The 26,721-nt window shown below is 48.7% G+C and overlaps 1 protein-coding gene across 1 annotated transcript in view; it reads left to right on the top strand.

The window, feature by feature from the left end:
- LOC142310665 (uncharacterized) overlaps window positions 1-26,262 on the top strand; it is a 47,839-nt gene extending 21,577 nt beyond the window's left edge. The window contains exons 2-7 of the mRNA XM_075348248.1: window positions 2,601-2,732; window positions 10,381-10,560; window positions 10,643-10,766; window positions 12,758-12,822; window positions 13,088-13,208; window positions 24,288-26,262. Of these exons, the coding sequence (XP_075204363.1) occupies window positions 2,655-2,732; window positions 10,381-10,560; window positions 10,643-10,766; window positions 12,758-12,822; window positions 13,088-13,208; window positions 24,288-25,945 (2,226 nt within the window). The 5' untranslated portion in view covers window positions 2,601-2,654 and the 3' untranslated portion in view covers window positions 25,946-26,262. The remainder of the gene's footprint in view (window positions 1-2,600; window positions 2,733-10,380; window positions 10,561-10,642; window positions 10,767-12,757; window positions 12,823-13,087; window positions 13,209-24,287) is intronic.
- The last annotated feature ends 459 nt before the right edge of the window (window positions 26,263-26,721 follow it).

A 26,721-nucleotide genomic window follows, 5' to 3' on the forward strand; every position in this document is an offset into this window, starting at 1 on the left:
CCTGGTTCACCCCTTTAATAAGCCCGAAAAAGCCCTCCATGTCCAGCGTAATCCTGGATGTTCCAGCGTCGCTTCCAGCTCTGCTGCATGGAGGTGACCGGAGCTGCAGAAGACACCACCGCTCCGGTCAGCTCCACGCAGCTAATGAAGGCAATAGCGCGATCAGCTGAGCTGTCACTGAGGTTACTCGCGGCCAACGCTGAATACAGCTGATCGCGCTATTGCCTTCATTAGCTGTGTGGAGCTGACAGGAGCGGCGGTGTCTTCTGCAGCTCCGGTCACCTCCATGCAGCAGCGCTGGAAACGACGCTGGACCATCCTGGATTACGCCGGACATGGAGGGCTTTTTCGGGCTTATTAAAGTGGTGAACCAGGGTATATGTTTGTGTTTTTTATTTCTAATAAAGGATTGTTCGGGGTGTGATTTACAGATTAATCATGGAAGGAATCTCGGGGAGACGCCTGACATGATTAATCTAGGACTTATTGGCAGCTATGGGCTGCCAATAACTCCTTATTACCCCCGATTTGCCAACGCACCAGGGCAAATCGGGAAGAGCCGGGTACAGTCCCAGAACTATCGCATATAATGTATGCGGCAATTCTGGGCGGCTGCTGACTGATATTGTTAGGCTGGGGGGCTCCCCATAACGTGGGGCTCCCCATCCTGAGAATACCAGCCTTCAGCCGTATGGCTTTATCTGGCTGGTATTAAAATGGGGGGACCGCACGCCGGTTTTTTTAATTATTTATTTTACTGCACAGTATAGACACGCCCACCGGCTGCTGTGATTGGGTGCAGTGAGACACCTGTCACTCAGCGTAGGGGGCGTGTCTGACTGCAACCAATCACAGGCGTCTGTGGGTGGGGGAAAGCAGGGAATACGAGATTGATTAATGAGCGGCCGGCATATTCAAAGTAATTGTTGCCGCGCATTCTCTGTACAGCTGTTCCTCGCAGCGCTGGTGATCGGGGAGCGGTAAGAGCCGGGGGAAGAAAAAAAACGAGCGCCAATGTAAGTATGACTGAGAACATCATGAAAAAAGGTAAGTATACTGAATTTAATTTAAAAAAAAATAAAAATATGATCGCTAGTGTAAAAACGCACACGCACGAAACGTGCTGAACACGGACGCGTGCTCGGCCTCTGCTTTGTACTTTGCGCGTGCTCGGCCTCTGCTTTGTACTTTGCGCGTGCTCGGCCTCTGCTTTGTACTTTGCGCGTGCTCGGCCTCTGCTTTGTACTTTGCGCGTGCTCGGCCTCTGCTTTGTACTTTGCGCGTGCTCGGCCTCTGCTTTGTACTTTGCGCGTGCTCGGCCTCTGCTTTGTACTTTGCGCGTGCTCGGCCTCTGCTTTGTACTTTGCGCGTGCTCGGCCTCTGCTTTGTCCTTTGCGCGTGCTCGGCCTCTGCTTCGTTCTTTTCGCGTGCTCGGCCTCTGCTTTGTCCTTTGCGCGTGCTCGGCCACTGTTTCGTTCTTTTCGCGTGCTCGGCCACTGCTTCATCCTTTGCGCATGCTCTGCCTCTGCACACATCTTCTCCATTCATGGCGTGGCTTCAGAATCCTATTTGTGGGGATCATTAGCATTGCTGGGGGTCCCAGTGGTCCGACCCAGCAATATAAAAAATTATTCCCCATTCTAATGGATAGGAAATTGCTTGTTCGTTTTTTTTATGAGGGAAGGGAGAGTAGTAACTTTTTATGAGAGAGCACGGTCCAGTCATGGAGATTGCATTGTATTCGTGCTGATGTAGCAGAGCTGAACTGTTTACATTTAATTTTGGGGATGCATTCTTGTGCTAAATCTTCTGCAGTCCTATGTAATCTTCTTAGGAGACATGATATGGTCATTATGTGTTAATTCAGCTCTGCTACATCTCTACACATTACATGTTTGATATATGGATCTGTACATAGGTCTGCACAATATCCCCACTATCTTACCCTAGTAAACATTGACAAATTGGACACTAATACATAGGTGTGCTTCATTATTATACAATATTTGTCGTTTTCGAATCTGTGGCTTTACATGGGACTGCATGAAAACCTGCTCCATTCTAACATACAGAATAAAGAGCTGACCGGTTGTGTCTGTTGTATCTCATGCAGGGGAGCAGAGCAAGGCCGCGGAGTGCAGAGTCCGGCACCAGAGACTTTCCCCCTGTCGATGAGATTTTATAGTGCATCTACCGCTCAATTAGAAATACAAGTCTGTGCCGGAATACAGGAGAAGTCTCATGCTTAGCAACACACAAGACTTTATTTTTCCTGCATAGGCATTTACAGCATTTATCCGGTCATTATTGTGACTTCTTAACAGAACAATGTGCTGCCGAGAACGATGATCTTTGTGAAAAAGATCATTGCACCTGACGAACGACAGTTTTGTTTGTCCGTCAGGTTTTCGGTCCCCTGTTAAGTGACTTGGTCAGGGTGAGATTTTATTACAGCCCCGGCCACGTAGTGACTTAGTGAATGAAAAGGTAGGAAATGCAAAAAAATTGCTGTTTTTTTACTCCTGCACCATCTCTTGTAATTGTATTTTTATGCCATATTTCTTTTATAACTTGCATTCACTCATCTTCTTTCCATTCAGGTTGCTACAATATAGGATCCTGCTTAGATCATTTCCTGATTGACCCCATTAAGGATGAATAAGGACAGAGACAAGATGGCGGAGAGGTTAATGAACCTCACCCTGGAGATCCTCTTCCAGCTCACAGGAGAGGTGAGAGGTTCTGCCGACGTCACCTTACATCAATCTCCTAAACATCAGGAGTGTGGAAGGGAAGGGGTGCCGCAAAGGAAACGCGGATACCGGAAACTGAAAAACCAGCCGTGTACATACAGTATAAGGCGGCTTTCACACTACGTTTTTTTTAACATGCGTCCTGAACGTTTTTTTAACGCAAAAACGGATCCAGTGCAAATGCGTTTTCATTTCAATGCATTTGTAATGGACTCGCGTCAACATGCGTTCTCCTGCGTTTGCGTGCGGCATACTGAGGATCCAGCAACTTGCAGTTTTTTAACATTTTTCAAAAACGCTACTTGTAGCGTTTTGAGCTGTGTCCAAATACTGCAAATTGCTGGATCCTGACTATACTGCATGCAAACGCATGTGAACGCTGGCATGCTGATAGACAGGATCCTGCTTGCTCTACTGAGCATGCCCAGAAACCAGCCTCGGGTGATCAGTCCCCCCTCCCCCTCCCTCTCTCGGTCTCTCTCCCCCTCCCTTTCTGCCTCTCTGTCTCTCTCCCCCTCCCTCTCTGTGTCCCTCTCTGTGTCTCTCTCTCCCCCTCCCTCTCTGTGTCTCTCTCTCTCCCCCTCCCTCTCTGTGTCTCTCTCTCCCCCTCCCTCTCTGTGTCTCTCTCTCCCCCCTCCCTCTCTGTGTCTCTCTCTCCCCCTCCCCTCTCTGTGTCTCTCTCTCCCCCTCCCTCTCTGCCTCTCTCCCCCTCCCTCTCTGTGTCTCTCTCTCTCCCCCTCCCTCTCTGTGTCTCTCTCTCTCCCCCTCCCTCTCTGTGTCTCTCTCTCCCCCTCCCTCTCTGTGTTTCTCTCTCCCCCTCCCTCTCTGTGTTTCTCTCTCCCCCTCCCTCTCTGTGTCTCTCTCTCCCCCTCCCTCTCTGTGTCTCTCTCTCCCCCTCCCTCTCTGTGTCTCTCTCTCCCCCTCCTCTCTGTGTCTCTCTCTCCCCCTCCCTCTCTGTGTCTCTCTCTCCCCCTCCCTCTCTGTGTCTCTCTCTCCCCCTCCCTCTCTGTGTCTCTCTCTCCCCCTCCCTCTCTGTGTCTCTCTCTCCCCCTCCCTCTCTGTGTGTCTCTCTCCCCCTCCCACTCTGTGTCCCTCTCTGTGTCTCTCTCTCCCCCTCCCTCTCTGTGTCTCTCTCTCCCCCTCCCTCTCTGTGTCTCTCTCTCTCTCCCCCTCCCTCTCTGTGTCTCCTCCCCCCTCCTCTCTGTGTCTCTCTCTCCCCCTCCCTCTCTGCCTCTCTCCCCCTCCCTCTCTGTGTCTCTCTCTCTCCCCCTCCCTCTCTGTGTCTCTCTCTCCCCCTCCCTCTCTGTGTCTCTCTCTCCCCCTCCCTCTCTGTGTCTCTCTCTCCCCCTCCCTCTCTGTGTTTCTCTCTCCCCCTCCCTCTCTGTGTTTCTCTCTCCCCCTCCCTCTCTGTGTTTCTCTCTCCCCCTCCCTCTCTGTGTCTCTCTCTCCCCCTCCCTCTCTGTGTCTCTCTCTCCCCCTCCCTCTCTGTGTCTCTCTCTCCCCCTCCCTCTCTGTGTCTCTCTCTCCCCCTCCCTCTCTGTGTCTCTCTCTCCCCCTCCCTCTCTGTGTCTCTCTCTCCCCCTCCCTCTCTGTGTCTCTCTCTTCTCCTCCCTCTCTGTCTCTCTCTCCCCCTCCCTCTCTGTCTCTCTCTCTCCCCCTCCCTCTCTGTCTCTCTCTCTCTCCCCCTCCCTCTCTGTCTCTCTCTCTCCCCCTCCCTCTCTGTGTTTCTCTCTCCCCCTCCCTCTGTGTCTCTCTCTCCCCCTCCCTCTCTGTGTCTCTCTCTCTCCCCCTCCCTCTCTGTGTCTCTCTCTCTCCCCCTCCCTCTCTGTGTCTCTCTCTCCCCTCCCTCTCTGTGTCTCTCTCTCCCCCTCCCTCTCTGTGTCTCGCTCTCTCCCCCTCCCTTTCTGTGTCTCTCTCTCTCTCCCCCTCCCTCTCTGTGTCTCTCTCTCTCCCCCTCCCTCTGTGTCTCTCTCTCTCCCCCTCCCTCTCTGTGTCTCTCTCTCTCCTTCTCTGTGTCTCTCTCTCCCTCTCTGTGTCTCTCTCTCTCCCTCTCTGTGTCTCTCTCTCCCCCTCCCTCTCTGTGTCTCTCTCTCCCCCTCCCTCTCTGTGTCTCTCTCTCCCCCTCCCTCTCTGTGTCTCTCTCTCCCCCTCCCTCTCTGTGTCTCTCGCTCCCCCTCCCTCTCTGTGTCTCTCGCTCCCCCTCCCTCTCTGTGTCTCTCGCTCCCCCTCCCTCTCTGTGTCTCTCGCTCCCCCTCCCTCTCTGTGTCTCTCGCTCCCCCTCCCTCTCTGTGTCTCTCGCTCCCCCCTCCCTCTCTGTGTCTCTCGCTCCCCCTCCCTCTCTGTGTCTCTCGCTCCCCCTCCCTCTCTGTGTCTCTCGCTCCCCCTCCCTCTCTGTGTCTCTCGCTCCCCCTCCCTCTCTGTGTCTCTCTCTCCCCCTCCCGCTCTGTGTCTCTCTCTCCCCCTCCCTCTGTGTTTCTCTCTCCCCCTCCCTCTCTGTGTCTCTCTCTCCCCCTCCCTCTCTGTGTCTCTCTCTCCCCCTCCCTCTCTGTGTCTCTCTCTCCCCCTCCCTCTCTGTGTCTCTCTCTCCCCCTCCCTCTCTGTGTCTCTCTCTCCCCCTCCCTCTCTGTGTCTCTCTCTCCCCCTCCCTCTCTGTGTCTCTCTCTCCCCCTCCCTCTCTGTGTCTCTCTCTCCCCCTCCCTCTCTGTGTCTCTCTCTCCCCCTCCCTCTCTGTGTCTCTCTCTCCCCCTCCCTCTCTGTGTGTCTCTCTCCCCCTCCCACTCTGTGTCCCTCTCTGTGTCTCTCTCTCCCCCTCCCTCTCTGTGTCTCTCTCTCCCCCTCCCTCTCTGTGTCTCTCTCTCTCCCCCTCCCTCTCTGTGTCTCTCCCCCTCCCTCTCTGTGTCTCTCTCTCCCCCTCCCTCTCTGCCTCTCTCCCCCCTCCCTCTCTGTGTCTCTCTCTCTCCCCCTCCCTCTCTGTGTCTCTCTCTCTCCCCCTCCCTCTCTGTGTCTCTCTCTCCCCCTCCCTCTCTGTGTCTCTCTCTCCCCCCTCCCTCTCTGTGTTTCTCTCTCCCCCTCCCTCTCTGTGTTTCTCTCTCCCCCTCCCTCTCTGTGTTTCTCTCTCCCCCTCCCTCTCTGTGTCTCTCTCTCCCCCTCCCTCTCTGTGTCTCTCTCTCCCCCTCCCTCTCTGTGTCTCTCTCTCCCCCTCCCTCTCTGTGTCTCTCTCTCCCCCTCCCTCTCTGTGTCTCTCTCTCCCCTCCCTCTCTGTGTCTCTCTCTCCCCCTCCCTCTCTGTGTCTCTCTCTCCCCCTCCCTCTCTGTGTCTCTCTCTCCCCCCTCCCTCTCTGTGTCTCTCTCTTCTCCTCCCTCTCTGTCTCTCTCTCCCCCTCCCTCTCTGTCTCTCTCTCTCCCCCTCCCTCTCTGTCTCTCTCTCTCTCCCCCTCCCTCTCTGTCTCTCTCTCTCCCCCTCCCTCTCTGTGTTTCTCTCTCCCCCTCCCTCTGTGTCTCTCTCTCCCCCTCCCTCTCTGTGTCTCTCTCTCTCCCCCTCCCTCTCTGTGTCTCTCTCTCTCCCCCTCCCTCTCTGTGTCTCTCTCTCCCCTCCCTCTCTGTGTCTCTCTCTCCCCCTCCCTCTCTGTGTCTCGCTCTCTCCCCCTCCCTTTCTGTGTCTCTCTCTCTCTCCCCCTCCCTCTCTGTGTCTCTCTCTCTCCCCCTCCCTCTGTGTCTCTCTCTCTCCCCCTCCCTCTCTGTGTCTCTCTCTCTCCTTCTCTGTGTCTCTCTCTCTCCCTCTCTGTGTCTCTCTCTCCCCCTCCCTCTCTGTGTCTCTCTCTCCCCCTCCCTCTGTGTCTCTCTCTCCCCCTCCCTCTCTGTGTCTCTCTCTCCCCCTCCCTCTCTGTGTCTCTCGCTCCCCCTCCCTCTCTGTGTCTCTCGCTCCCCCTCCCTCTCTGTGTCTCTCGCTCCCCCTCCCTCTCTGTGTCTCTCGCTCCCCCTCCCTCTCTGTGTCTCTCGCTCCCCCTCCTCTCTGTGTCTCTCGCTCCCCCTCCCTCTCTGTGTCTCTCGCTCCCCCTCCCTCTCTGTGTCTCTCGCTCCCCCTCCCTCTCTGTGTCTCTCGCTCCCCCTCCCTCTCTGTGTCTCTCGCTCCCCCTCCCTCTCTGTGTCTCTCGCTCCCCCTCCCTCTCTGTGTCTCTCTCTCCCCCTCCCGCTCTGTGTCTCTCTCTCCCCCTCCCTCTGTGTTTCTCTCTCCCCCTCCCTCTCTGTGTCTCTCTCTCCCCCTCCCTCTCTGTGTCTCTCTCTCCCCCCTCCCTCTCTGTGTCTCTCTCTCCCCCTCCCTCTCTGTGTCTCTCTCTCCCCCTCCCTCTCTGTGTCTCTCTCTTCTCCTCCCTCTCTGTCTCTCTCTCCCCCTCCCTCTCTGTCTCTCTCTCTCCCCCTCCCTCTCTGTCTCTCTCTCTCTCCCCTTCCCTCTCTGTCTCTCTCTCTCCCCCTCCCTCTCTGTGTTTCTCTCTCCCCCTCCCTCTGTGTCTCTCTCTCCCCCTCCCTCTCTGTGTCTCTCTCTCTCCCCCTCCCTCTCTGTGTCTCTCTCTCCCCTCCCTCTCTGTGTCTCTCTCTCCCCCTCCCTCTCTGTGTCTCGCTCTCTCCCCCTCCCTTTCTGTGTCTCTCTCTCTCCCCCCCTCCCTCTCTGTGTCTCTCTCTCTCCCCTCCCTCTGTGTCTCTCTCTCTCCCCCTCCCTCTCTGTGTCTCTCTCTCTCCTTCTCTGTGTCTCTCTCTCTCCCTCTCTGTGTCTCTCTCTCTCCCTCTCTGTGTCTCTCTCTCCCCCTCCCTCTCTGTGTCTCTCTCTCCCCCTCCCTCTCTGTGTCTCTCTCTCCCCCTCCTCTCTGTGTCTCTCTCTCCCCCTCCCTCTCTGTGTCTCTCGCTCCCCCTCCCTCTCTGTGTCTCTCGCTCCCCCTCCCTCTCTGTGTCTCTCGCTCCCCCCTCCCTCTCTGTGTCTCTCGCTCCCCCTCCCTCTCTGTGTCTCTCGCTCCCCCCTCCCTCTCTGTGTTTCTCTCTCCCCTCCCCTCTCTGTGTCTCCCCCTCCCCCTCCCTCTCTGTGTCTCTCTCTCCCCCTCCCTCTCTGTGTCTCTCTCTCCCCCTCCCTCTCTGTGTCTCTCTCTCCCCCTCCCTCTCTGAGTCTCTCTCTCCCCCTCCCTCTCCCCCTCCCTCTCCCCCCCTCTCTCTCCCCCACCTGAGAGCTGCGGACACTCGTAACCACGGTAAATATCGGGTAACCAAGCAAAGCGCTTCTCTTAGTTACCTGATGTTTACGTTGGTTATGTGTGCAGCGAGCAGGCAGCCCGGCTCCTAGCAGCTGCGGATGCTCGTAACCAAGGTAAATATTGGGTATCCATGCAAGTTACCCGATGTTTATCTTGGTTACCAGCCTCCGCAGCTGTCAGATGCCGGCTCCCAGTCTATCACGTTCAGTTCCACTGGCTCCCGATCACATGACTCCAATGCCCGCCCATAAACTTAAAGTGACAGGATCCTGCAAAACAACACATGCTTTTGCATGCGCTTTTTTGCTGTAAAAGCAGGATCCGCTTTCGCTGCAAAAAAAACGTTCATGACGCATGTTAAAAAAAACGTAGTGTGAAAGCAGCCTAATATATCAGGTTTATTCAACATGACAAGACAAAAATATAAAAAGCCTTTAAGGCCCTGTGCACACACTGCGTTTTTTGCCGCGGATCTAACCAAAATGCTGTGCGCACACTGCGGTTTTTTTCCTATAGGTTTTGCTGCAGAATTTCATGCATGTCACTTCTTTTCCATCGGTACCTGCGTCTTTGCCATAGCTAATGGTAAAAAAAAACGCAGGGACCAACCTGCGGAAAAACTGTGGCAAAACCACGATTTTTGCCGCGGGTGCGGAATTCTGCCAGAGGGTGCGGATTTTTCATAAGAAAAGCAAATTTCCCAGTGCACACAGGGCCTAAAACTGATACACTATCCACACTCCCCAAAAAATAATGTGTGAGGGTCAAAGAATATGGCTCCTCCTAAGTGCAAGGTACGAGCTACAGCAACTAAACTGGGATATGCAAAAATTCTGGTCATACCCTACTCCAAAGTGATAGTGGATAGAGAAGCAACACAAATCAATTCATAGAGCAAGTGCGAAATATCCACGTGAAATAGAAGCAAACCGCTGTAAATGAGCATCGGTGCACAAAACATAAGAGCTGATATACGAAAGTTCTGATGTAAGACTGGGGAAGATCAATAGACAAGTTGTGGAGGGAAAGAAACCTTTCTTTCACTGCTCTACCTTCCTAAATAATTTTACTTAGACCTTAGGCAGTGCAACAAGTAGGGTTATTAGCTAGACTTTCAACTGGGATTTACTGCAGTTTAATTGAAGCACTAGCTCTAAAAGAGACAGTGTTTCACTATTTTAGTGCAGCTTCCTCAGGGGGCAACTAAAAATTGATTTATTACCCCCTGAAGAAGCTGCATTAGAGCAGCGAAACACTTTTTTTTTTCTTTTTTTTTCCCCAGACATTGTCTTATGGTCTCCCCATTCTCAAATCAGGACTTTCTCATATTATCTCCAGCATGTCCATTATTATACTGAGATACATGGCAGCTTACCAGCTGGTTTGCTTTTATTTCCCCTGTATACTAAGGGGTACTTTGCACACTGCGACATCGCTAGCATCGGCTAGCGATGCCGAGCGCAATAGTACCCGCCCCGTCGCACATGCGATATCTTGTGATAGCTGCCGTAGCGAACATTATCGCTACGGCAGCTCCACACGCACTTACCTGCCCTGCGACGTCGCTCTGGCCGGCAACCTGCCTTCTTCCTAAGGGGGCGGGTCGTGCGGCGTCACAGCGACGTCACACGGCAGGCGGCCAATAGAAGCGGAGGGGCGGAGATGAGCGGGACGTAAACATCCGCCAACCTCCTTCCTTCTGCATAGCCGGTGGAGGCAGGTAAGGAGATGTTCCTCGCTCCTGCGGCTTCACACACAGCGATGTGCGCTGCCGCAGGAACGAGGAACAACATCGTATGTCCTATTGGTGCGACATTATGAAAATGACCGATGCTACACAGAACACCGATTTTTCGACGCTTTTGCGATCGTTTATCGTCGCATCTAGGCTTTACACGTTGCAACGTCGTTACCGGCGCCGGATGTGCGTCACTTTTTGATTTGACCCCGACGATATCGCAGTAGCGATGTCGTAACGTGCAAAGTACCCCTTAGTCTCACTTTCTTTATGAATTGATTTGTGGTGGTTCTCCCTTCAATAACATTTCACAGTTGTGTTATACCAGAACGTTGTATATTCCAAAATTGTTGTTTCTTCTCGTTCCTTGCGCAAGAGAGGACCCATGTTTGTCTTGTGTTTTTTGGGAAGTGGGGATACTTATTTACATTAATGGTTTAGTACATCAGTTTTTAAGTTGTTTTCTTTTGTATTTGTCCTTACATGTTTATTGATGTTAAATAAAGATGATGTATTTTATGTACACCGCTGTGCTCAGAGCTTTTTCTTGATGTGTCTACAGTTTACATCATCATCTATCATCACAGGAGGAGGTGATGGACTCTGGAAATGTCTGTAGTGAGATTATTACTGTGTCTCTCCATACCCAGGTTTACACGGTGGTGAAGAAGACCTCTAGTGAGCGCTGTCAGGCCCCTGTGCCTGAGGGATGGGGAGAAACCATGAGCCCAATCCCTGGGCTTCCACCGCACCCCCGGATACATGAGGACATCAATGACCAGAAGATCCTAGAACTCACCTACAAGATGATTGAGCTGCTGACTGGAGAGGTGACACTGCTGGGAATGCTGGGACATTATACAGTAACGCTATGAAGGGATCGGGGTATGATGGTATCATTGTATGTGTCAGGTTCCTATAAGGTGTCAGGATGTCACCGTCTATTTTTCCATGGAGGAGTGGGAGTATCTAGAAGGACACAAAGATCTGTACAAGGACGTCATGATGGAGGAGCAGTCGCCCTGCACATCACCAGGTAATAGACACAACCTTTAACCTCCTTAACTTTCACCATAAATATCATTTATATCATTTATGTCAAGTGCATGGAGCCAAATCTTTAGCTGAGCCGGCTCCAAATACTGTGGGTGCCAACTGCGTGACACAGTCGACACCTGCTTCTAACAGCAGCTATTAAATGCTACTGTCACAGTAGTTAAGGTGTATGAATCCCATAGGCGCTCATTCCTTCCCTACTTGAAGATTCAGTACTAATGGACCCAGCCATAGACTGGGCTACATATGAGATGATTTTTTTCCCCACAATACACTAAAATAATAATAATGTGTTAGAATATAGTACAAGGGGCCAAATGATCCCAGGTGCAGAACCCCTAGGAAGGAACTATAAAAGCGCTTTATGTCAGATGAATGTTTTGCCGGCTCTGCGCTCTCGCTCGCGCCGGCAATACAATCATCTTACATAAAGCGCAGACAGTGGCTGCGGCCCCTGCACCGGCCGCGATAGTCAGCGGGGGCACGGGCCTGGGGGCCGCACGAAGCAGAGATGAGGGAGCGCGGGACAGGTGAGAAGAATGGTGTATTTTTTTTTATTTGTGTGTGTGTGTGTGTGTGTGTATGTATGTGAAGCACGGCATATTAACCCCTTAGCGACCTATGACGTCAGTTTCACCCGCCCCCAGCTCTGATTGGAGAGACCGGCCTTGTGACCGATCTCTCCAATCACTGTGGATCTGGGGTCGGAGACCGCTCCCCTCAGCTTCACTCCAGAGTCTGTGGAAGGTGAGCGGAGTGATCGGTAAGTTATAGTCACTGCCCCCCCCCCTCATTACTACAGGATAGGGACAAAGTGCACACATTACTATGGGATGGGGATAAGGCTAGGGACATTACTATAGGATGGGGACATTGTTACTATAGAATGGGGACAAGCCTGGGGACATTACTATAGGATGGGGACAAGGTGAGCACATTACTATGGCATGGGGACTAGGATGGGCACAGTACTACAGGATAGGGACATTACTACAAGGGGACAAAGATGGGAAACATTACTATAGGATAGGGATAAGGCTGGGGAAATTACTATAGGATGGGGACAAGGTTGGCACATTACTATAGAATGGGGACATTACCATAGGATGGGACAGTACTATAGGATGGGGACATTGCTACAAGGGGACAAGGATGGGGAACATTACTATAAGATGGGGGACAAGGATACACACATTAGTACAGGATGGGCACATTACGATAAGATGGGGACATTACTATAGGATGGGGACAAGGATGGGAACATTACTATAACATGGGGACAAGGATGAGGCACATTACTACAAGATGGGGACAAGGATGGGGAACTTTACTTTAGGATGGGGACAAGGATGGGCACGTTACAACAAGATGGGGAACATTACTAAAAGATATTGGTCAAAATTTCTATATAGTGCTAATTGTAAGACTATTAGTTACAAGAAAGGAATAAAATGTAAAAAAAAACATATATATATTTTTTTTATATTTAAACAAAGAATGTGCACGTTTGCTATAATAGACAAGTGAAAATGTTCAAATCAGTGATCCCAAGGTGTGGAAAAACAAATAAAGTATTATATATGGTACCAATAAAAATGTCACTTTGTCCTGCAAAGAATGCGGCCCCCCAAATTTTTTTTTTTCCTCTGTGCGGCCCATACACCCAGCCGAGTTTGAGACCCCTGGTGTATACACACAAAATTATATACATATATTTGGTATATTCACGATCGTACTGACCTAAAAATGCTATAAAAATAAAAATGCAAAAAAATTGAAATTGGAGGGTTTTCTTTTCTATTTTACACCATTTGGACTTTTTTGACGTGTTTCAATACAGTATGTGGTACACATATTGATGGAGAAATTAAAAAAAAAAGTGATGGTCCTTGGAAGGAGAGGAGGAAAAAATTAAAATGCAAAACAATAAAATCCTTGTATATAATGATTGAATGGCTGTGTTTCCTGCAGGGACATCCAGTAAGAGGTCCACACCGGAGAGGTGCGCCAGTCCCCAGAATCTACAGGATTATCAGGTAGGTGTTCTGAAATATTCCCCAATAAAACTCCTTGCCCGACTTTGATACATAGAGGTCGTATATATCAAACTGTTCCTATTGCATAAAAAATGCTTCTTAGGTAGAAAATACAAATATCTTCTGAGCTGACTGTGGACAGTAAATGTTTTCTGGATCTTACACATTTCTGGTTATGGAATAATTTAAGACCTGCAGCTATTTACCACCAGATCATTTTCGTTTCTTGTGTCCCGAAATTATTATTTATTTATTTTTTTTACAGTTTTTCAATCAGGATGAAGATTTGGACCGTAGTAATTCTCCAAATATAATAAAGGTAGAAGAGATCGATTTTTGGGATGATGAACAATGCAAAGAGGAGATTCCCACAGATAACAGCTCAGGTGAGCAGTTGTTTGTAAGATTATGAGAGTGTCGGAGATTAAAGGGAACCTGTCACCAATTTTTCGGCATTCTAACATGCCCTGAGTAGGGCAGATCAAAGTGTCAAGGTAGAGATTTTGGGCAAAGATAGCTAATGGTATCTTCATACAGGGAATCCAGAGACCAGTGCCGTATTCGCTGTATATCAGTGCCGATATATCAATGTATCAGACAATGAACACACACACATGTTCTCTCCTTCAGCCAGCGTCATCAACTGAACTCGTGTATTTTGAGAAAACTTAATTATACAAAATGCCACTTCGGCCTTGAAGCTAAATAGGGAGTAAGGAGTATTCCACTCCTTAATTTCTCTCAGCATATTATAAAACACCTCTTTGTTCCTTTGTACATTCTTTGTGTGTGAACACTACTGATAAGACTTTTACTCATCATTAAAAGACTTCCATCGTTTGTACATCTGTTCACTTATTCTTCGTAACCCCTTCATGACTATACAGCTTTGAATTATATTATAGGTCTGTGCAATTGCTACATAGACAGATAATTATGCAACTACATCTATATTTTGATTTACATACACAGATATTCTTATTACGTTTAAACAAACAAGCTATAGCTCAGACCACCTTCACAAAAGTATTGTAGTGCGCCTGCGCAGGACGGGCGAGTGTGTATGACGTAGATGCATCATGCACCCAGGCTGCAGAAAGAGGACGAAGATGGCCGAAAGAGGAGGCGCCGGCACCGGACAACAGAGACGCCCATAAGGCCCACAGCGTGACCGTTAGGAAAGTATTATAAAGTGTTTTTTGTTATACCCCTGGCCATGTTAGAATGCTGTATATAAGAGCCCGGTGGTGGTGGCCACAGCTTATAGGCCAAAAAAGAGGTGACAGGTTCCCTTTAAGTCCTCTACCAATATCGAAAAAGACGGTGTAGACAATTCTTCATCAAGCAGGGGCTGAGGATTTATTTAGAGTACGCAACAGAGCAGATACAGGAAACAGGTTTCAAGGCAGCAGCCGCGCAGGTGTCCAGATGAGAAGGCAGTGGGTGTTCTAGCTATCTGGCCCCGAACTATAGTGTAGGGTCTTTATATACTTGGTTAGACAAAGCGCTACATATTGCAGAAAAAGGCGTATACATGTTACATAAGTGAATTCTTCATACTGGAGAAAAAGGCGTGTGCATTATCAGACAAAGAAGGCAATAGTCCAATATGTCAATGTACATACACATCAATACCCAATTCTGTTATATACCATAAATTTCCATGTTCTAATCGACTAACCTCATTAATCACATAAATCACATCACAGCTCTTAGTATGCTCCCATAACTCTCATTATTGACAGACCTATGGTTATGGTTCTTGTATTAACCCACTATATTCACTATTTTCAACCATATAATACCACATATTTAGTCTCCTAGCCCTGAGGTTATTTCAATTACGGCTTTTCTCTATTCTTGCTAAATGACACAGAGGTCATTTTATGGCTCCTTTTTGGGGACCGCTTTCACTTATGCACCTCATAAGCTGCAAAGTTGGTCTGCTCGAATTGTCCAATGAGTGGAGTACAACATAGCTACATTAGTGGATTATTGGAAACAAACAATCCTAGGAACATTTGCTTAAAAATCATTGTTCTTGGCAACACATTGTCCTGAGCTGCCGAGAACAATCACAGTCTATGCACACAGAGCGATCTTATACCGGCAGCGCGGTGGCTCTTTCTAAACAGGTTATTTACAGACTGATGATCATGTAGCTAGTTGGCGCCGTTTAATATGTCCACCATTGGCAAGTGAAAATTGGGCCTGAAATCATTTTGTGCTAAAAAATTTTTCAAGGAGAATCTATAATTAGAGTTTTGGTGATGAAGCCATGATACCATAGTGTTTTTAAAAGAGGTTCTCCTCCACTATGACATGGAGGATGTACACTGTTTAATAGATTCTTCCGGACACTGTAGCTTAGCTCCTCTTCAGTTCTGAGCTAATGTCACAAGATATGAAATGACAGGACAGGGGCCCCTAGGCTGGCCCTCAGACTTGAGACCCTGCACTGTCCCTTATCTTAGAGGTACGCTTGATAGTGGGCAGGTCTGAGCCCTCAATGTGACCCTAACTTCTGTCTGAACCCTCATCTTACCCCCCTCTCCCCCATCCTTGGGGCAGGACAGAAACACAGTAACAAACTCCCACTGAAATGACACAGACAAGGGCGAATGAAAACTCATACAGACTGTACTCAAACATTGGAGTGGTCACTAAACAGTGTACGGATCGGTGCAATCAGTGCTGACAACAGCTGATCAGTTGGGGTGTCCGGTGATTGACCTCATCTGATGCAATATTGCTGACCTATCCAAACGATAATACAATCATATAACTTTTTTTCCTCATCCATACAGCACCACAGGATGTCCCCTAATTAGGGACAATAAGCATAGAGATGTTATTAAATGGGAACTATAATTTCAAGTAAATAGTTGTGGATGGGTACATGGTATATAACACCATTTCTGGCAATTATATCACTTGTGCTCTGCATGTTCATCAGTTTTCTTCTCTGCAGGATCAGTCTCTTATTTTGCAGTTGATTCTGAGCTAGTGAGTGAAGATTAGCTGCTGTGATCCCTCTCATACATATACATTAGCGACTCCTGCTCTTTCTCAGTTATCACACAGACAGAAGCAGCAGCATGGAGGACATTACACAGCATTAGTAATCAGTATAGTGTAGTGAACAGTGTGAATCCAGCACTGGGAAGAGATAAAAGACTTATTAGAAAGCTTGTTTCCTTACCGTGCTCATCTTCCCCTTCCTTGTCCATAGAGTATATTATGGGTAACCTGACGCCTTACTTTGCTGGTAATCCATCTTGTCTTGAGCAAATGTAGTTGAGCTGTTGTAAGTGGAGAAAGAAGCCAAATTCCCTGCTTAAGATACTTTACAGTGTGTGTGTGTGTGTGTGTGTGTGTGTATTTATACATACACATACAGTACGGACAAAAAGTTTGGACACACTTTCTCATTCAAAGAGTTTTCTTTATTTTCAGGACTCTGAAAATTGTAGATTCACATTGAGGGCATCAAAACTATGAATTAACACATGTGGAATGAAATACTGAACAAAAAAGTGTGAAACAACTGAAAACATGTCTTATATTCTAGGTTCTTCAGAGTAGCCACCTTTTTGCTTTGATTACTACTTTGCACACGCTTGGCATTCTCTTGATGAGCTTCAAGAGGCAGTCACCGGAAATGGTCTTTACTTCACAGGTGTGCATTGTCAGGTTTAATAAGTGGTATTTCTTGCCTTATAAATGGGGTTGGGGCCATCAGTTGTGTTGTGCAGAAGTCTGGTGGATACACAGCTGATAGTCCTACTGAATAGACTGTTAGCTGCTTTTTTTCTTGCCATAATAGAATTTCTAAGTAAAGAAAAATGAGTGGCCATCATTACTTTAAGAAATTAAGGTCAGTCGGTAAGAAAACTTGGGAAAACTTTGAAAGTGTCCCCAAGTGCAGTGGCAAAATCCATCAAACGCTACAAAGAAACTCTCACATGAGGACCGCCCCAGGAAGGAAGACCAAGAGTCACCTCTGCTGCGGAGGATAAGTTTGTCCGAGTCACCAGCCTCAGAAATTGCAGGTTAACAGCAGCTCAGATTAGAGACCAGGTCAATGCCACACAGAGTTCTAGCAGTAGACACATCTCTAGAACAGCTGTTAAGAGGAGACTTTGTGCAGCAGGCCTTCATAGTAAAATAGCTGCTAGGAAACCACTGCTAAGGACAGGCAACAAGCAGAAGAGACTTGTTTGGGCTAAAGAACACAAGGAATGGACATGAGACCAGTGGAAATCTGTGCTTTAGTCTGAGGAGTCCAAATTTGAGATCTTTGGATCCAAAGTGTCTTTGTGCGACGCAGAAAAGGTGAATGGATGGACTCTACATGCCTGGTTCCCACCGTGAAGCATGGAGGAGGAGGTGTGATGGTGTGGGGGTGCTTTGCTGGTGACACTGTTGGGGATTTATTCCAAATTGAAGGCATACTGAACCAGCATGGCTACCACAGCATCTTGCAGCGGCGTGCTATTCCATCCGGTTTGCGTTTAGTTGGACCATCATTTATTTTTCAACAGGACAATGACCCCAAACACACCTCCAGGCTGTGTAAGGGCTATTTGACTAAGAAGGAGAGTGATGGGGTGCTACGCCAGATGACCTGGTCTCCACAGTCACCAGACCTGAACCCAATCGAGATGGTTTTGGGTGAGCTGGACCGCAGAGTGAAGGAAAAGGGGCCAACAAGTGCTAAGCATCTCTGGGAACTCCTTCAAGACTGTTGGAAGATGATTTCCGGGGACTACCTCTTGAAGCTCATCAACAGAATGCCAAGAGTGTGCAAAGCAGTAATCAAAGCAAAAGGCGGCTACTTTGAAGAACCTAGAATATGACATTTCTTTGTCGCTCCATTGGGAGACCCAGACAATTGGGTGTATAGCTCATGCCTCCGGAGGCCACACAAAGTATTACACTAAAAGTGTAAAGCCCCTCCCCTTCTGCCTATACACCCCCCGTGCATCACGGGTTCCTCAGTTTACATGCTTTGTGCGAAGGAGGTCAGACATCCACGCATTAGCTCCACATCTTGGTCAGCAGCAGCTGCTGACTATGTCGGATGGAAGAAAAGAGGGCCCATTACAGGGCCCCCAGCATGCTCCCTTCTCACCCCACTCTTGTCGGCGGTGTTGTTAAGGTTGAGGTACCCATTGCGGGTACGGAGGCTGGAGCCCACATGCTGTTTTCCTTCCCCATCCCTTGATGGGCTCTGGGGAAGTGGGATCCTAATTCGGTCTCCAGACACTGAGACCGTGCTCCATCCACAGCACCTGGGGTATCTGCTGGACAAGGAGCCGAGTATCGTCAGGGACACTGCTGCTTTGAGGTACTCTGTGTCCCCGTGGGGACCGCGCACAGAATCACTCCAGCATTGCTGGGTGTGTTAGTGCACCGGGGACCGCGGCGCTGACCGCGTTTGTGTCATCACACACTACAGCGTGCTGGTGTGCTTGGTTTACTAGAGACTACCGCCTGACCGCGCGCTGCCATTGCAACACGGCAGCGCGCCTGGGATTGTTTGTACGCCGGGGACTTCCAAGCAGACCGAGCTTATACGCCGGCCGCGCTTATACTTGAGTCCCCGGCTTTTCCGGCCTAGTCTCGGTCTTTACCCGCCCCCAGGCCTGTCAGTCAGGGGAAGGGAGAGATGTTGTGCAGAACGTCAGCACTGAGGGCTGGAGCGTGCTTTGCATACTCCACCCCCCTCACTGTGCACAGTGGGGCACCAGACTCCCGCACTTTTTCGGGCACGCCCACGGCCTCCTCCTCTCCTCAGGATGCCGGCAGCCATTCCTGTCAGCTCTTCCGACGCTGGAGAGGGGAGACAAGCTCTGGGAGACCCAGGCAGCGTTTCTGGTGACCACACAACCGCTTGAGCGGTCGGTAAGCAGCACCTATGGTGCTGGCCCCACTAGTGCAGTAGTGTACATATAGATTATATCCTTATATGCTATACTTTACACTGTATGGTGCACGATTGATTTTTGCCTATATACCCTCCGCGATTGCTCAGAGGACACAATAGCATGTCGTCCACAAGAAGCAATGGTGCCAAAGCACAGACTTACTATTCTGCCTGCGCTGCATGTACGGCTATACTACCGGCAGGTTCCACTGACCCTCATTGTGTGCAATGCTCGGCCCCTGTGGCACTTGCTCAGCCGGAGCCTCTGCGAAGGGGGGCCCAGGGGGAACCACCAGCTAACACTGTCCATGTGACGGGGACAGAGTTTGCAGTTTTTACTGATAGACTTTCTGAGACTATGGCTAAGATATTAGAAGCTTTGCAGTCCAGACCGGTATCTCAGACCATGGGCACTGTGGAATCACTGCACCATGGTCCACCTCAGTTGGAGCAACAAAGTCCTCCCGGGGTGTCTCATAGGTCCCAGGGTGAGGTCTCTGACACGGACCGCAGTCCCAGACCACCTAAGCGAGCTCGCTGGGAAACTCCCTCGACATCATCACATTGTTCACGGTCTCAGCAGGACTCTCTGTATGATGAAGCGTAGGTAGCTGATCAGGATTCTGATCCTGAGGCCGCTCTCAACCTAGATACACCTGATGGGGACGCCATAGTGAATGATCTTATCGCGTCCATCAATCAAATGTTGGATATTTCTCCCTCAGGTCCTCCAGTGGAGGAGTCAGTTTCTCAGCAGGAGAAATTCCGTTTTAGGTTTCCCAAGCGTACCACGAGTATGTTTCTGGACCACTCTGACTTCAGAGACGCAGTCCAGAAACACCGAGCTTGTCCTGATAAGCGTTTTTCCAAGCGCCTTAAGGATACACGTTATCCATTTCCCCCTGACGTGGTCAAGGGCTGGACTCAGTGTCCCAAGGTGGATCCTCCAATCTCCAGACTGGCGGCTAGATCCATAGTCGCAGTGGAAGATGGGGCTTCACTCAAGGATGCTACTGACAGGCAGATGGAGCTCTGGTTGAAATCCATCTTTGAAGCCATCGGCGCATCTTTTGCCCCAGCATTTGCAGCAGTATGGGCACTCCAAGCTATCTCAGCGGGTCAAGCGCAGATTGACGCAATCACACGTACGTCTGCGCCGCAAGTGGCGTCCATAACCACTCAGACGACGGCATTTGCGTCCTACGCTATTAATACCATCCTGGACTCTGCGAGCCGTACGGCGGTTGCAGCCGACAATTCGGTGGCAATACGCAGGGCATTGTGGCTACGGGAATGGAAGGCAGATTCGGCTTCCAAAAAGTGCTTAACCAGTTTGCCATTTTCTGGTGACCGTTTGTTTGGTGAGCGATTGGATGAAATAATCAAGCAATCCAAGGGAAAAGGATACATCCTTACCCCAGGCCAAACCAAACATACCCCAACAGAGGAGGGGACAGTCGAGGTTTCGGTCCTTTCGGGGCGCGGGCAGGTCCCAATTCTCCTCGTCCAAAAGGCCTCAGAAGGATCAGACAAACTCCGATTCATGGCGGTCTAAGTCACGTCCTAAAAAGACCGCTGGAGGTGCCGCTACCAAGGCGGCCTCCTCATGACTTTCAGTCTCCTCTCACCGCATCCTCGGTCGGTGGCAGGCTCTCCCGCTTTTGCGACACCTGGCTGCCACAGGTAAAAGAACGTTGGGTGAGAGACATTCTGTCTCACGGTTACAGGATAGAGTTCAGCTCTCGTCCTCCGACTCGATTCTTCAGAACATCTCCGCCTCCCGAGCGAGCCGATGCTCTTCTGCAGGCGGTGGACACTCTAAAGGCGGAAGGAGTGGTGATCCCGGTTCCTCTTCAGCAACAGGGTCACGGTTTTTACTCAAACCTGTTTGTGGTTCCAAAGAAAGACGGGTCCTTCCGTCCTGTCCTGGACCTAAAACTGCTCAACAAACACGTAAAGACCAGGCGGTTCCGGATGGAATCCCTTCGCTCCGTCATCGTCTCAATGTCCCAGGGAGACTTCCTTGCATCGGTCGATATCAAAGATGCGTATCTTCACGTACCGATTGCTCCAGAGCATCAGCGCTTCCTGCGTTTCGCCATAGCAGACGTGGCACTGCCGTTCGGCCTGGCGACAGCCCCACGGGTTTTCACCAAGGTCATGGCTACAGTAGTGGCGGTCCTTCACTCTCAGGGACACTCGGTGATTCCTTACTTAGACGATCTCCTAGTCAAGGCACCCTCTCAAGAGGCATGCCAACACAGCCACAATGCTACTCTAGAGACTCTCCAGAGTTTCGGTTGGATCATCAATTTTCCAAAGTCAAATCTGACTCCGGCCCAATCACTGACATATCTTGGCATGGAGTTTCATACTCTCTCAGCGATAGTGAAGCTTGCGCTGAACAAACAGCGTTCACTGCAGACAGGGGTGCAATCTCTCCTTCTAGGTCAGTCACACCCCCTGAGACGCCTCATGCACTTTCTAGGGAAGATGGTAGCAGCAATGGAGGCAGTTCCTTTTGCGCAGTTTCATCTGCGCCCACTTCAATGGGACATTCTCCGCAAATGGGACAGGACGTCGACGTCCCTCGACAGGAACGTCTCCCTCTCCCAAGCAGCCAAAGCTTCCCTTCGGTGGTGGCTTCTTCCCACTTCATTGTCGAAGGGGAAATCCTTCCTACCCCCATCCTGGGCGGTGGTCACGACGGACGCTAGTCTGTCAGGGTGGGGAGCAGTCTTTCTCCACCACAGGGCTCAGGGTACGTGGACTCAGCAGGAGTCCTCCCTTCAGATCAATGTTCTGGAGATCAGGGCAGTGTATCTTGCCCTAAAAGCGTTCCAGCAGTGGCTGGAAGGCAAGCAGATCCGAATTCAGTCGGACAACTCCACAGCGGTGGCTTACATCAACCACCAAGGCGGCACACGCAGTCGTCAGGCTTTCCAGGAAGTTCAGCGGATTCTGATGTGGGTGGAAGCCACGGCCTCCACCATATCCGCAGTTCACATCCCGGGCGTAGAAAACTGGGAAGCAGATTTTCTCAGTCGCCAGGGCATGGACGCAGGGGAATGGTCTCTTCACCCGGACGTGTTTCAGGAGATCTGTTGCCGCTGGGGGATGCCGGACGTCGACCTAATGGCGTCCCGGCACAACAACAAGGTCACGGCATTCATGGCACGATCTCACGATCACAGAGCTCTGGCGGCAGACGCCTTAGTTCAAGATTGGTCGCAGTTTCAACTCCCTTATGTGTTCCCACCTCTGGCACTGTTGCCCAGAGTGATACGCAAGATCAGGTCAGACTGCCGCCACGCCATTCTCGTCGCTCCAGACTGGCCGAGGAGGTCGTGGTACCCGGATCTGTGGCATCTCACGGTGGGCCAACCGTGGGCACTGCCAGACCGTCCAGACTTGCTGTCTCAAGGGCCGTTTTTCCATCTGAATTCTGCGGCCCTCAACCTGACTGTGTGGCCATTGAGTCCTGGATCCTAGCGTCTTCAGGGTTGTCTCAAGAGGTCATTGCCACTATGAGACAGGCCAGGAAACCAACGTCTGCCAAGATCTACCACAGGACGTGGAAGATATTCCTTTCTTGGTGCTCTGATCAGGGATTTTCTCCCTGGCCATTTGCATTGCCCACGTTTCTTTCCTTTCTTCAATCAGGATTGGAAAAAGGTTTGTCGCTCGGCTCCCTTAAGGGACAAGTCTCAGCGCTCTCTGTGTTCTTTCAGAAGCGTCTTGCCAGGCTTTCTCAGGTACGCACGTTCCTGCAAGGGGTTTGTCACATTGTTCCTCCTTACAGGCGGCCGTTAGAACCCTGGGATCTGAACAGGGTTCTGCTGGCCCTTCAGAAGGCACCCTTTGAACCTTTTGAAAGATATTTCTCTTTCTCGCCTTTCGCAGAAAGTGGTCTTCCTAGTAGCAGTCACCTCACTTCGGAGAGTGTCTGAGCTAGCAGCGCTGTCATGCAAAGCCCCTTTCCTGGTGTTTCACCAGGACAAGGTGGTGCTGCGCCCGGTTCCGGAATTCCTTCCTAAGGTGGTATCCACCTTTCATCTCAATCAGGATATCTCCTTGCCTTCTTTTTGTCCTCATCCAGTTCATCAATGTGAAAGGGATTTGCATTTGTTAGATCTGGTGAGAGCACTCAGAATCTACATTTCCCGTACGGCGCCTCTGCGCCGCTCGGATGCACTCTTTGTCCTTGTCGCTGGTCAGCGTAAGGGGTTACAGGCTTCCAAATCCACCCTGGCTCGGTGGATCAAGGAACCAATTCTTGAAGCCTACCGTTCTTCTGGGCTTCCGGTTCCCTCAGGGCTAAAGGCCCATTCTACCAGAGCCGTCGGTGCGTCCTGGGCTTTACGGCACCAGGCGACGGCTCAGCAGGTGTGCCAGGCGGCTACCTGGTCGAGCCTGCACACTTTCATCAAACACTATCAGGTGCATGCCTATGCTTCGGCGGATGCCAGCCTAGGTAGACGAGTCCTTCAGGCGGCGGTTGCCCACCTGTAGGAACGGGCCGTTTTTACAACTCTATTATGAGGTATTATTTTACCCACCCAGGGACTGCTTTTGGACGTCCCAATTGTCTGGGTCTCCCAGTGGAGCGACAAAGAAGAAGGGAATTTTGTTTACTTACCGTAAATTCCTTTTCTTCTAGCTCCAATTGGGAGACCCAGCACCCGCCCTGTTGTTTTTTCGTGTACACATGTTGTTCATGTTGAATGGTTTCAGTTCTCCGAGATTCTTCGGATTGAAGTTACTTTAAACCAATTTATTTGCTTTCCTCCTTCTTGCTTTTGCACTAAAACTGAGGAACCCGTGATGCACGGGGGGTGTATAGGCAGAAGGGGAGGGGCTTTACACTTTTAGTGTAATACTTTGTGTGGCCTCCGGAGGCATGAGCTATACACCCAATTGTCTGGGTCTCCCAATTGGAGCTAGAAGAAAAGGAATTTACGGTAAGTAAACAAAATTCCCTTCTTTCAGTTGTTTCACACTTTTTTGTTAAGTATTTCATTCCACATGTGTAAATATATATATATATATATATATAATGTGTCATTTGCCTGTACTGTTGAGTTATATAACATTTGTTAAAAGTTCAGTTTCGATTTAAGCTCCTCGCCACCTTCCTCCACCAGTGTTTTTATTTCTGTCCCTACTGGGGCATGGCAGCAGGAATTGATGTGGTTCTCTCCATAGCTGGTGGCAGGATCTCATGTAAAATACGGTTGATCGGGCTTCCCTATCTTGCTCTATTTCTGATACTAATTTATTCTTAAGCCTTCTGGAGAGTTATGTTGAGCAATGTAAACACTGGCGTATGCTGGAGTTATACCCTCTGATTTGAGAGCTATTTTTTTATGATCTCATAAAACGGCAGTTAAAGGGAACCTGTCACTCAATTCATGCTGCTCAAACCATGGGCAGAATGAATCAGAGTCTGGCTGTATGTTTTTCCTTTGAAACACTGCAGCGGGTATGGTTATATTATTCAAAAATAATAAAATATATATATTTTTATTCTTCACAGATGCCTTTACCAGGAGCTCGGAGGAACAGGCCATATCTTCAAATTCTAAAGAAGAGAATACACCCACAGTATATGAAGAGCATGCCCTTTTTCCAGATAAAGCCTCAGCCCTTCACAGTAAAAATCTGTCATCTGATCATATAAAACAGTTCGTATCGTCTCATTTATCACAAACTGTTAAGGAAAAAGAATTGCCAAGAAGGAGTGTTGAACATCAAAGATCTCAAGGAAAGACATCGTTTATATGTTCAGAATGTGGGAAATGTTATAATCACAAATCAAATCTGGTTAGACATAAGAGAATTCACAGAGGGAAATTGCCATTTACATGTTCAGAATGCGGGAAATGTTTTACAGATCGATCAAATTTTATCTTGCATCAGAGAATTCACACAGGGGTGAAACCATTTTCATGTTCAGAATGTGGGAGATGTTTTACAAGGAAATCCATTCTTGTTTTACATCAGAGAATTCACACAGGGGAGAAGCCTTATTCATGTTCAGAATGTGGGAAATGTTTTATCCAGAAATCAGATCTTCTTAAACATCAGAGAACTCACACGGGTGAAAAACCATATTCGTGTCCTGAATGTGGAAAGTCTTTTACGCGAAAATCTAATTTTGACATACATCACAGAAGTCACACAGGGGAGAAGCCATTTTCATGTTCTGAGTGCGGGAAATCTTTTATCCAAAAATCAGACCTTCTTAGACATCAGACGACTCATACAGGTGAAATGTCATATTCATGCCCAGATTGTGGAAAATATTTTTCAGACCTCCCAACTCTTATTACACATGAGAAAATTCACAAAGGGGAGAAGATTAAATTAGGTTCACAAAGTGGAAAATACATTAACCAGAAATCGCATCTTGTTACACATCAGACAAGTCACACACAGGAGCAGTTATCTTCATGTTTAGATTTAGAATCTAAGAAATGTTCCAACGAAAAATCAGATCTTCTTAGTTATCAGAATACTGATGCAGGTGCGAGGTTATATCCATGTGCAGATTGTGGAAAATGTTTTCCAGACCTCTCAAGTCTTATTACACATGAGAAAATTCACAAAGGGGAGAAGATTAAATCAGGTTTACAAACTGTAAAATATATTAACCAGAAATCACATCCACGAACTCAGGCAGTGGAGAAGCCATTTTCATGCTCTGTATGTGACAAATGTTTTAGTCAGAAAAAAAGTCTTGTTGCACATCAGAGAAGTCACACAAGGGAGAAACCATTTTCATGTTCTGTATGCGGGAAATGTTTTACATGGAAATCGCATCTTCTTACACATGAGAGAAGTCATACTGGGGAGAAACCATTCTCATGTTCTGAATGTGGCAAATGTTTTACACGGAAAGAAAGTCTTATTTCACATCAGAGAAGTCACACAGGGGAGAAGCCATTTTCATGTTCTGAATGTGGGAAATGTTTTACTTGGAAATCATATCTTGTGACACATGAGAGAAGTCACACAGGAGAAAAGCCATATTCATGTTCTGAATGTGGGAAAAATTTTAACCTGAAATCACATCTTGTTACACATCAGAGAAGTCACACAGGGGAGAAGCCGTATTCATGTTCAGAATGTGGGAAATGTTTTACCCGGAAATCAATTCTTCTTGAACATCAAAAAATTCACATAGGGCAGTAGCCATATTATTTTTTGTAATATATTTGAATTGTAAAAGATTTTAAAACAAAAAATTGAAGAATCACGGTAACAACAGAAAGTTACAATCATACCAAATCAAGAGAAATTGAGAAAACGTATTGCTTATTGTGAAATGTGTGCAATTATTAAACATCTCATCCAAAAAAGTGAAAAGAATCCAGAATACACATTTGCATACCATCCATGTGCATAAAGTAGTTCACATCAATATACTGTACATAATTGCATCTGAAAGTTTGCTACCAATTGTTAATAAACATTTCAATTTATAACAAACCTAATTAAATATTTGCATTTGGGCCTACCTTCCTTTATTTTTTAGATGTTAAGTTATTGCCTCAGAGCCTATGGCTAGTGTTGAGCGAGTAGTTAACTATTCGTACTCGCTATGCTGTTAGCGAGTGTCTGCTACTCGCTTATTCGTTACGAGTAGCGTGCGCAATGTAACTCAATGGGGAATACTCGCTAAGTAGCGAGTAACCCGAAGCCGTATTATTCGCTACTCGCACAAAAAGTACGGCTTTCAGGTACTTGCATTTCCCATTGACTTACATTGTGCCCGCTACTCATGACGAATTTGCGAGTAGCGAACAGTACTCGCTAACTACTCGTTCAACACTACCTATGGCCTTTAAGAAGACTTAACAGGCTGTTTACTTGCATTGAAGGAAGAAGTATACTATAGATACCAAACATTCTGGATTTTTTCAGGAAACATTTTTTTTTTAAAATAATTATTCCATATGGGATAGTCA

The sequence above is a fragment of the Anomaloglossus baeobatrachus genome, chromosome 5 (genome assembly GCF_048569485.1).
Source record: "Anomaloglossus baeobatrachus isolate aAnoBae1 chromosome 5, aAnoBae1.hap1, whole genome shotgun sequence".
In the NCBI taxonomy this organism is placed as follows: domain Eukaryota; kingdom Metazoa; phylum Chordata; class Amphibia; order Anura; family Aromobatidae; genus Anomaloglossus; species Anomaloglossus baeobatrachus.